The 12,194-nt window shown below is 37.8% G+C and overlaps 1 protein-coding gene across 2 annotated transcripts in view; it reads left to right on the plus strand.

The window, feature by feature from the left end:
* The window catches only part of IPO11 (importin 11), a 205,800-nt gene that overhangs the window by 56,889 nt on the left and 136,717 nt on the right, over positions 1-12,194 (plus strand). For both annotated transcript variants that reach the window (XM_081233555.1, XM_081233554.1), the window contains exons 11-15: positions 3,790-3,942; positions 5,498-5,541; positions 7,203-7,293; positions 9,412-9,459; positions 10,227-10,332. In XM_081233555.1, the coding sequence (XP_081089681.1) occupies positions 3,790-3,942; positions 5,498-5,541; positions 7,203-7,293; positions 9,412-9,459; positions 10,227-10,332 (442 nt within the window). The remainder of the gene's footprint in view (positions 1-3,789; positions 3,943-5,497; positions 5,542-7,202; positions 7,294-9,411; positions 9,460-10,226; positions 10,333-12,194) is intronic.

Consider the following 12,194-nt stretch of genomic DNA (forward strand, 5'->3'; position numbering starts at 1 on the left):
TTCCCTTGTGTGTTATTTGTTTTTTTTCCCTTGCTGCTTTTAATATGATTTCTTGGTGTTTAATTTTTGACAGTTTGATTAATATGTGTCTTGGTGTATTTCTCCTTGGATTTATTCTGTATGGGACTCTCTGTGCCTTCTGGACTTGATTAACTATTTCCTTTCCTATATTAGGGAAGTTTTCAACTATAATCTCTTCAAATATTTTCTCAGTCCCTTTCTTTTTTTCTTCTTCTGGAACCCCTATAATTCGAATGTTGGTGCATTTAATGTTGTCCCAGAGGTCTCTGAGACTGTCCTCTGTTCTTTTCATTCTTTTTTCTTTATTTTGCTCTGCATCAGTTATTTCCACTATTTAATCTTCCACCTCACTTATCCGTTCTTCTGCCTCAGTTATTCTGCTATTGATCCCATCTAGAGTATTTTTCATTTCATTTATTGTGTTTTTAATTGATGCTTGAATCATCTTTAGTTCTTGTAGGTCCTTGTTAACTGTTTCTTGCATTTTGTCTATTCTATTTCCAAGATTTTGGATCTTGGAAATAGAATCTTGGATCATCTTTACCATCATTATTCTGAATTTTTTTTCAGGTAGACTGCCTATTACCTCTTCATTTGTTAGGTCTGGTAGGTTTTTATCTTGCTCCTTCACCTGCTGTGTGTTTTTCTGTCTTCTCATTTTGCTTATCTTACTGTGTTTGGGGTCTCCTTTTTGCAGGCTGCAGATTTGTAGTTCCCGTTGTTTTTGGTGTCTGTCCTCAGTGGCTAAGGTTGTTTCAGTAGTTTGTGTAGGCTTCCTGGTGGGGGGGGACTAGTGCCTGTGTTCTGGTGGTTGAGGCTCGATCTTGTCTTTCTGGCGGACAGGTCCACGTCTGGTGGTGTGTTTTGGGGTGCCTGTGGCCTTATTATGTTTTTAGGCAGCCTCTCTGCTAATGGGTGGGGTTGTGTTCCTGTCTTGCTGGTTGCTTCGCATAGGGTGACCTGCACTGTAGCTTGCTGGTCGTTGACTGAAGCTGGGTGCTGGTGTTGGGATGGAGATCTCTGGGAGATTTTCGCTGCTTGATATTATGTGGAGCTGGGAGGTCTCTTGTGGACCCGTGTCCTGAAGTTGGCTCTCCCACTTCAGAGGCACAGCACTGACTCCTGGCTGCCGCACCAAGAGCCTTTCATCTACCCGGCTCAGAATAAAAGGGAGAAAAAGTTGAAAGAAAGAATTAGTAGAAGAAAGAAAGAGAGAGAGAAAGAAAGGAAGAAGGAAAGAAAGGAAGGAAGAAAGAAAGGAGGGAGGGAGGAAGGACGGAAAGAAAAGAAAGGAGGAAGGGAGGGAGGAAGGAAAGAAAAAGAAAGAGTGAATGGAAGAAGGGAGGGAGGAAGGAAAGAAAAAGTGAAAGGAAGAAGGGAGGGAGGGAGGGAGGACGGAAAGAAAGAAAGAAAAGAGGGAGGAAGGATAGAAAAAGAAAGAGTGAAAGGAAGAAGGGAGGGAGGGAGGAAGGAAACAAAGGAGGGAGGGAGGGAGGGAGGAAGGAAAGAAAAAGAGTGAAAGGAAGAAGGGAGGGAGGGAGGAAGGAAAGAAAGAAAGGAAAGACAGAAGGGAGGGAGGGAGGAAGGAGAGAAAAAGTGAAAGGAAGAAGGGAGGGAGGGAGGAAGGAAAGAAAGAAAGACAGGGAGGGAGGGAGGAAGGACGGAAAGAAAGGAGGGAGGGAGGGAGGAAGGAAAGAAAAAGTGAAAGGAAGAAGGGAGGGAGGGAGGAAGGAAAGAAAGAAAGAGAAAGGGGCGGAGGGAGGGAGGGAGTAAGGGAAGGTAGGAAAAATAGAAAGAGAAGATAAAGTAAAATAGAATAAAGAATAAAATATAGTAGCGTTATTAAAAATAAAAAAGTAATTATTGAAAAAAACAAAAAACAAAAACGGACCGATAGAACCCTGGGACCTATGGTGGAAGCAAAGCTATACAGAGAAAATCTCACACAGAAGCATACACATTCACAAAAAGTGAACAGGGGGAAAAAATCGAAAATCTTGCTCTCAAAGTCCACCTCCTTAATTTGGGATAATTCGTTGTAAAAAGAGGAAAAGGGAAAAAATCTTAAATCTTGTTCTCAAAGTCCACCTCCTCAATTTGGGATGATTCGCTGTCCATTCTTGCACTCCACAGACGCAGGGCACATCAAGCGGACCGTGGAGCTTTAATCCGCTGCCTCCGAGGCTGCACAGAGAGATTTCCCTGTCTCTTCTCTGCTCTCACACCTCCCGGGTCTCAGCCTTGGACCTGGCCCCGCCTCTGCGCGTAGGTCGCCAGAGGGCGTCCGTTCTTCGCTCAGACAGGACGGGTTTAAAGGAGCCGCTGATTCGGGGGCTCTGGCTCACTCAGGCCGAGGGGAGGGAATGGCACGCAGTGCGGAGAGGGCCTGCGGCGGCAGAGGCCGGCGTGACGTTGCACCAGCCCTAGGCGCTCCGTGCGCTTTCCCGGGGAAGCCGTCCCTGGGTCCTGGGACCCCGGCAGTGGCGGGCTGCACAGGCTCCCCGGAAGGGGGGCGTGGACAATGACCTGCGCTCGCACACAGGCCTTGTGGCGGCGGCAGCAGCAGCCCCAGCGTCCCACGCCCGTCTCTGGAGCTTCTTTAAGCAGCCCTCTTAATGCCCTCTCCTCGCGCACCAGGAAACAAAAGGGAAGAAAAAGTCTCTTGCCTCTTCGGCAGCTCCAGACTTTTTCCCCGAATTCCCTCCGGGCTAGCCGTGGTGCACTAACCCCTTCAGGCTCTCTTCCTGCCGCCAGCCCCAGTCCTCTCCCTGCGCTCCGACTGAAACCCGTTACCCGAGCCTCAGCTCCCAGCCCCGCCCGCCCCAGCGGCCGAGCAGAGAAGCCTCTCGGGCTGGTGTGTGCCTGAGGGCACCGATCCTCTGTGCCGGAATCTCTCCGCTTTGCCCTCCACAGCCCTGTTGCTGTGCTCTCCTCCGCTACTCCGAACCTTTCCCCCTCCGCCACCTGAAGTCTCCGCCCACGAAGGGGCTTGTAGTGTGTGGAAACCTTTCCTCCTTCACGGCTCCCTCCCACTGGTGCAGGTCCCGTCCCTATCCTTTTGTCTCTGTTTATTCTTTTTTCTTTTGCCCTACACAGGTATGTGGGGAGTTTCTTGCCTTTTGGGGGGTCTGAGGTCTTCTGTCAGTGTTCAGTAGGTGTTCTGTAGGAGTTGTTCCACGTGTAGATGAATTTCTGATGTATTTGTGGGGAGGAAGGTGATCTCCGCGTCTTACTCTTCCGCCATCTTCCTGCCTTCTCTAAATTGTTTGTTATGTTACAGTTGACCCTCCAACAATGCGGAGGTTAATCTGAGTATAACTTATAGTTGGCCATCTGTATTTGCGGTTCCTATGCATCTGAGGATTCAACCAACCACAGACCGTGTAGTACTGTAGTATTTACTGTTAAAATATCTGAGTGTAAATGGCCTCGCAAAGTTCAAGGGTAAACTGTATTTGGAATTCATTCGTGTACATGTATATCAAGATGAATGAGAAAGTCTTATAGGACAGAGAGAGAGATACATAAGTAACTCACTTCAATGTGGTGTGATAATAAAGCATGGAAATGTGCAAGCTATAGTGGTAAGACAGAAGCAAGACTGATGTGTGTGTGGTATGAATAAAGGCAAGAGCATCTTTGAGATTTGTCCATAATGTAAATGAAAATTTATACACCACTATATAGGAGGTATTTTTTAATTTAAGTTACATAATCCAACTTGGGTAGAATGTCTGTACAGTTAACTTGGAAATTTTATTTTTCTAGATAGCAGCCCTGAAACTCTTGAAGCTCATAAGATTAAGATGGCATTCTTCACATATCCCACTTTGACAGAGATATGTAGAAGATTAGTCTCTCATTATTTTCTGTTAACTGAAGAAGAACTGACAATGTGGGAAGAAGACCCAGAAGGCTTTAGTAAGTATCCGTTTTTCAGTCTTTACATGGTTCTTTTCCCCCGTCCATCCATAGATACCATTTATTTGAATGACAAGTATAATAACACTGTATTTTAATGTAGTACTTTTGTTCTGAGAATCTTGGTTTTTAAAAGTTAGCTTATCATTCTCTCTTTATTAGACATTAGTACAAATTGAGAAGGAGAAAATGAATGCTTGTTCAAGTATATAGAATTTTTTCCAAAAAGATAAAATTTTGTAGATGTTATGAATATATCCTATAGTTTAAAACAAAAATATAAAATTAACTGTCTTTATTATCTTTGTGGTTCATTCTGTATTATTTTTTATTTGTAGAAATTTTTACTTCAGAAAGAAGTTTGGAGATGAAAATTTCTGAATTGCCGAATGGATTACCTATTTAAGTTTTAATTTAAAATTAATTTTTTGATGATTAAAATGTTTTTATAGGAGTTCTTTTTATCTGTATGAATTTTAGTACTAGATAGAATATCAGGTCCTTTGCTACAGAAAATCAAGGACTTGTGTGCCTGATAAAGTACCTGTGTGTGAATAAAGTGTTTGTGTGTGAATTGCTTCAGCCATGGTCAGACATAGGCTAGATTTTAACCTCTCCTCATCCCTTTGGCTGGGTGCCTTTGTGTAGTTATACATGTGTTTCCAATATTTTTAGAACATCTTAAACATTTTTGTAAGATTTATTTTCCTTCTCTTTTTCATTTAAAAATATTTTAATCCATTTAGAAAATACAGCACTACACTGTATAATGCATTTTTTTTTTTTTTTTTTTTTTTTTTTTTTTTTTTTGCTGTACGCGGGCCTCTCACTGCTGTGGCCTCTCCCGTTGCGGAGCACAGGCTCCGGACACACAGGCTCCGCGGCCATGGCTCGCGGGCCCAGCCGCTCCGCGGCATGTGGGATCTTCCGGGATAGGGGCACGAACCCGTGTCCCCTGCATCGGCAGGCGGACTCTCAACCACTGCGCCACCAGGGAAGCCCTATAATGCATATTTTGTTTTTGCTTTTTCTCTTAAAGTCTTATGCTTCTTATTGCTTTTTTTTAATGCAGTAATATAATATTATAACATGAAACACTGAATCCCTAGAGTTTTAAAAGTCTCTGAAGCATTTTACTTTAAACATAGGAAATTTATGGAAAATGACTAATCATTTGAACTTGTAAAACATCATTATTGTATGAAATGATTCTCAGGATTGTAATGATAGTGTAATCAGGTGATGTCACATACTCTGGGAGTGACAAGTACTTTGAGCTTTCCTCCATACAGAGTTCTTAATGAAAGTGAGAATCCTTATGGATATGAGCAGTTGATAGATGACTATGATGTACACAGATACGATCTGTAGGTTATAGTAAAGAAATCTTTGTAAGGCCTTGTGTTCCCAAGCATGCGCTCTCAGTGTTATTTTAAAGCAATTCACAGCTATATTATATTGATATTATTTAAAGTCTTTGTTTTCCAAACTGAGATTTTGGAAACATCATTATTGCATTTGTGGAGAGCCTCATTTGTTATATTTTTAATTGCAGCAGTGGAAGAAACAGGAGGAGATTCTTGGAAATACAGTTTGAGGGTGAGTATTGATTGAAAGAAAAATTGATAGGGAAAAGTTTAATGCTTCTATAACTCTTAGTAGAGAATGGTACTCTATTGAAGATTTCAAGCATTAAGTCAGACAGATAGGGAACATTTATTCATAATTGCAAGAGTCCATATTTGAGAGGAAAGTACTTAATTAAATTATGAACTTAGATCTGAAATTTTTTTTTAAGTTGGAGCTTTGCAAACTGAATTTTTCTTCATTTTACAAATTGATTGGGAAATAACTGTCATTGCAGAAGTAGGAAATGTTTTTGCAGTGAAAGCTACCTTTTTTTGGCTAGAATGATTTTTTTCCTCCTAAGTATTTCAGTAATTATAAAGCATCTTTTGATACATTATTTCTCTTACTATCTAGTATGATTCTCAGAGACCAGCCCATTGCTTTTAGTTATAGAATGCTTTTTAAATATACATTTATTGATAAGGGCAACATTTGAGGAAGATTTATCAAATGTGGTCTTTGAACTATTCTTTTTGTTGTGTTTACATAATTTACGTAATTTGCCATTATTTTCCTAAGTGTGTTACTGTTTTTAGTTTCATAAGCTTCCATAGAAAGTATTAGTACTTAAAAGTTTTTAAAAAAAATTTTGCTGCTTTAAGTTTTTAAAACTTTCTCTTATGGAGGGCTTCCCTGGTGGCGCAGTGGTTGAGAGTCCGCCTGCCGATGCAGGGGACACGGGTTCGTGCCCCGGTCCAGGAAGATCCTGCATGCCGCGGAGCGGCTGGGCCGGTGAGCCGTGGCCGCTGAGCCTGCGCGTCCGGAGCCTGTGCTCTGCAACAGGAGAGGCCACAGCAGTGAGAGGCCCACGTACCACAGAAAAACAAACAAACAAACAAAACCTTTCTCTTATGGAAAATGTTAAACATATTAAAAAAATAGAATAATATCATGAACTCTTCTGTATTCAAAACTTTTTTTATCAGTTATCAACTCATGGCTAGTCTTGTTTCATAGAAGCACTCTTTTACAAACCACTTAGATTATTTTGAAGTAAATATCTGAGATGACATGTCATTTCGTCTGTACATATTTCAGTCTGTATATCTGTAAGATTCCTTTTTAAACATAAAGCACAATACCTTCAACATTTAATTGTACTTTATATTATGAAACATCTAGTGATTCAGTACTTTTAAGACTGAAAATGAATCATTCTTTTTATTTGTGATTTCTTTTTGTGTCTGTTAAAGGAAGAACAACTCTGGTGAATTGAACTCATGAATTGCTGTTGTTACTTAAGTCATTGCCAAGAAAATACATAGTTTTTAACATATTAATTCCTGGACATTTATAATTCTATAAATGAATGTGGCTCCAGATTGCTTTTTAGATTTAAAGAATTATTAATTAAAAATGTAAATTTCTCCTCTCTGCAGTTTGGTGTTTTGGAATGCATAGTGCAAAATTATTGAAATAGTGAAATAAACGTTCCATGTTAAGAATTAAATTATTAAATTTGATTTTATTTCTGACTATGTTTACAAAAAACAGCAATAAACTTTTTTTCAAAAAACATCAAGAATTGGAAACATAGAGTTTTAAGAATGAGTATTCTTTGCTTTAATGTAGAATTACTCAATGCAATATACCATTGTTTTCATTAGAAATTTATTTTTTTCCCCCAACAGCCATGCACTGAAGTATTATTTATAGATATATTCCATGAATATAATCAGACTCTTACCCCTGTACTTTTAGAAATGATGCAAACACTTCAAGGTGAGGTATATTTTGTGATACTTTGATTTATCTTTTAATTAGTGTTCAGTAAAATATTTTGAGTGCCTACTGTGTGCACTGCACTATTTCCTAGATCATATACTAGACATGAATTTGAGAAAGACAGAATGTGTGCTTCTCTGAAAGAGTGGCCTTCAAGATAGAAAACAAGGATGGGCAATTCACAAATGAGATAGGCCTTGAATGTGCTAATTAGATTTTGCTGTGGTAAGCATACTAGCAGCATAAACAAAATAGCAGTCAAGTATATTGGTTGGAGAAATAGTCTATTTGGAGCATGCTGTAGGAAGTAGTGGGAGAAAAAGTTAAAATAATAAACGTTATTAGCCTTAGAATGGTGGCAGTGGGAATGGAAAGAAGATAATGGATTTAAGAGAAAATGATGAAGTGAAATTTTTAGCACTTGATGATTGTACTTTGTACACAAGTAATTAAAATTTTTAACTGTCACAAGTGATTTATCATTTTTTTAGTTATTTTTATTATCAGAGTGTAGTTGATTTACAATGTTATATTAGTTTCTGCTATACAGCAAAGTGAATCAGTTATACATATACATATGTCCACTCTGTTTTAGATTCTATTCCCACATAGGTCATTAGAGTATTGAGTAGAGTTCCCTGTGCTACACAGTAGGTTCTTATTAGTTATCTATTTTATGTATAGTAGTGTGTGTATATCTGTCCCAATCTCCCAATTTATCCCTACCCCACCCACCCCTCTTTCCCCCTTGGTAACCATAAGTTGTTTTCTACATCTGTGACTCTACTTTTGTTTTGTAAATAGGTTCATTTGTAAAAAGTGATTTATCACTGACTATTCTGCTATACTGTAAATTTCAGAGAGGAGGCCACAAACACATCTGTGTTGTTCACACCTTGTTCCCAGTGCCTAGCACACTCAGTAACTGTTGATTGACTTTTGGCAATTAACTGACTGCTGGGCAAGGGAAATCTATCAAAGACAATCCTGAACTTTAGAGTCTTAAACAGATTATTTGATTGGTTTGGGCAGGAGTCACATAAGGGTTCAAGTATTGAGTAGGTGGTAATGTAAGGAAGTAACAGCAAGAGAATCTCCTGTAGAGAGGAGATTCCTCATCTTGTTTGTAGTATTATAAAGGGTAGCTCACTTTTTAGGCTTTTGTTTTCTCAAAAATTTAATAGAGTATTCCTGCTTAAGTTACAAAACAAGGGAAGAAATGAGCTATCCATCAAGTTTTTTGTGTTCATTTTTAAAGATAATTTGAATATTAATTGTATTTTCAATTTTTCTTGAACCACTAGGAAAGTGGGTAAGCTAATTAGGTTACACTGTGGTAAGTTGCTCTATGGTGGTAAGGTTTTCAGTAATTTCAGAGTTTAGTTATTTTCTTTCTAGTTCTGGAGCAATTTGCTTATTTAAGGCTGTACTTAACTCTAGTAATTGGACTAGTGAGCTTAAGAAATCATATTTAACAGCAGAAAGGTGCTTTGATAAGCTTGCTAGAAAACTTTCTATTCTAAAGAAATATACTAACTAAGTAAACTGTATTTTTTCCTGTCTTAACCATGGTAGTCTCCTTTCTGGAGAGTAGTGCAGAGACTGCCAGCTTTTTATTCTGAAGTTTTCACATTATGTAATGGCTCTCGGTTTTTCTGTTTGTACTTTGCATTTTGTTGTTAACCCTTTAATGTATTGTCATAACCTGGTTTATTTTTTATGTTTAGATCTTCTTGTGTGAATTGCCCATACTTGTTCTTTTTTTTTTTTCCTATTGTGGGATTCATCTTTTTATTCTTTCTAAGAATTTTCTCTTATAATCAGGATATAATACAATAGTTAGCAATTTGGCATATATTTTTTTAGAATGCTGCTTGACATAACATTTTCCATATATGTTATAATGATTTTTTAAAATTGTAGTATGGCTTTACATGTTGTGTCTGTGTTCTCTAACGGTGATGGTAACAAAACTTAAACTTTCTCTTTACAACTATATGTATATTTAATATCACAAAATATATTATACTTAATGAATTGAGAAACTAACAAATTGAGTTTAAATATCTTTTAAAAACTAGTTTTATTTACCTTTGCTGATACTTATTTTTTCAGGTCCCACTAACGTGGAAGATATGAATGCACTGTTAATCAAAGATGCTGGTATGTTAAACGAAAATGATTTAGAAACATTTCTTCAGAAGATGGTGTGTCTCTTTTGTGGCAGGTGTTATGCCGGGAGAGTTGGGATGCAAAGATACCTAAAATTTAGGAGCTGTCTGGTGGTGGAGATAGCCAAATAAACAGACAGTTGATTATAACATAGTATCAGTTGATTAATGCTACAATAGGTGGTAATTATGTAGTACTGTGGAAAACTACAAGGTAGTTTTGGTGTACCCAGGGAAAGGCTCCTAAAGAAGTGTTCTGTGCGAACACAGGATAAGTGAGAGTTAATAAGGGGGAGGGGGCGGTTCCAGACAGAAGGAGCAGTAGGGACAGAAGCTTGAAGGGAAGAGGAACAAGCCCAGTTAAGTTTTGAATTGGGTGTATTTTGGTTTAATTGGAACATGGAGTTTAATGGGTTGTGGTGAGAGAAGAGGCTGGAAAGAGGATAATTAGGGACCCCATAGCATAAAATATTGCATCTATTTGGAAACATGTTGTTTTTATAATTTTTATAATTTGACTTGAATATTTTTAAATGAATGTAATTTTCTGTTTGAAAGCACTGAGTATTTAAGAAAAACATAAAGTAACTTAAATAATGTTTCTAAAATGTCTGTTTAAATAATTTCCCAGATTAACATATTGTAGATTTCCCTCTATTAACATATGACATGTTTCAAAGTAGTCCTTAAGGCTTATTTTCTTGCATAAGGACAATTAGAATTTTGCCCAGTATCTGAAATTAAATTTTTTCTTCTTAGTGTATAATGCTGTTGGATTAGCGGCTTATGAGCTGTTTGACAGTGTTGATTTTGATCAGTGGTTTAAAAACCAGCTTCTTCCAGAATTACAAGTCATTCACAATAGGCAAGTATAAAACTCTGTGTTTGTTATATACTTATTTTATCTTATTGATTTTCTAATGAAGACAAAAAAGCATTAAAATGGCTTAAAATTTTAAAAAAGTCATAGTATGACTTAGCTGATAGTGTCTAGTGTAGAAAGGAATAAGACTTGTGAATCTTATAACTGAAAAATAAGCAAAATCGTTTCTTGTTATTTTACTTCAAATGTGAATTGTGACATGTATGAAGTGTTTGATGTTACATAAGCTAGTTTGCAGGAGGAAATTTTTGTTTGTTTGTTTTTAAATTTATTTTTTATACAGCAGGTTCTTATTAGTTATCTATTTTATACATATTAGTGTATACATGTCAATCCCAGTCTCCCAGTTCATCCCACCACCACCCCCTCGCCCCCCGCCCCCGCTTTCCCCCCTTGGTGTCCATACGTTTGTTCTCTACATCTGTGTCTCTATTTCTGCCTTGGAAGCCAGTTCATCTGTACCATTTTTATAGATTCCACACATATGCGTTAATATACGATATTTGTTTTTCTCTTTCTGACTGACTTCACTCTGTATGACAGTCTCTAGGTCCATCCACGTCTCTACAAATGACCCAATTTCGTTCCTTTTTATGGCTGAGTAACATTCCATTGTATATATGTACTACGGCTTCTTTATCCATTTGTCCGTTGATGGGCATTTAGGTTGCTTCCATGACCTGGCTATTGTAAATAGTGCTGCAGTGAACACTGGGGTGCATGTGTCTTTTTGAATTATGGTTTTCTCCGGCTGTATGCCTAGTAGTGGGATTTGCAGGAGGAAATTTTATGCAAAGGTAACAGAAGATGGAGATCTCTGAATTCTAGAAAGAAATTGTGTACAAAAGGAAGCCAATTGGAGACTTAGCAGAGGCTAAGCCTGATGCCAGAAGTAGCCTAACCAAAGTAACATCCATCAAAGGTGACTGCCTTGGGATCACACGGAGAGAGCATACTGCAAGTCTTTGGGGAAAAGGAGTTGCAGAGACACCATGGCAAAAAGTATTTGGACACATTTTAGGCTTGTATTGAGGTGCCTAATTCAGTAGTACAGATCTATCTGACATTTAGTAGGGTTTTTGCCCAATTCTTCTGTTGCATATACATTTAAATACTTGCCTAATTATTTTAATTTTAGGTACTGAATGAGTAAAATGGAAGGGAAAGGGTCTTTCATAATTTTTTAAATTTTTCTTCATTTAAAACTAGACACCTAAAAAAATTCCAAGATACTTTTTTCTTGTTTTGAATCGTGCAGTTCTAGTGATTTATTTCTGTAGATGTGGTACTTGTCAGGATGCCTAGCCTATAGTCATAGATCAGTTAACATATCTTGACTACTTTAATAAATGAATAGAAAACTATCCATATATGGATCATTTTATAAATATTTAGAGCCATAGAATTGTAGAGCTGGAGATGCTTTAAAAGTAATTTTGACCATTAAGTAGCTATCCATTCAGTTATTCAGTCATTTATTCAATCAAATATTTTCAGCACTGGAATTTGCTGTGTCCTGTAGAGGCAGTGGTGAATAAGGTGGGCTTCAGTTCTGCTCTCAGAGAGCTAGTGAGCCTCTGATGGAGAGAAAGCCTTTAGTAGAGAGACACATGTGCACTTTGTCCTTAAACCCTTATAGGCTGTTTAGTCTAGACTGATCAACCATGTATTAATTACATGTTGAAATGATAATATTTTGGATATATTGCAATAAATAAAAATAATAAATTTTCACATGTATCTTTTTACTTATTTTAATGTGGGTACTAACAAATTTAAAATTGCATATTTGGCTTGCATTGTATTTCTTTTGGACATAACTGAACTAGACCAGTATTTCTCAA

Source organism: Mesoplodon bidens (assembly GCF_964165515.1).
Source record: "Mesoplodon bidens genome assembly, chromosome: 4".
NCBI lineage: Eukaryota > Metazoa > Chordata > Mammalia > Artiodactyla > Ziphiidae > Mesoplodon > Mesoplodon bidens.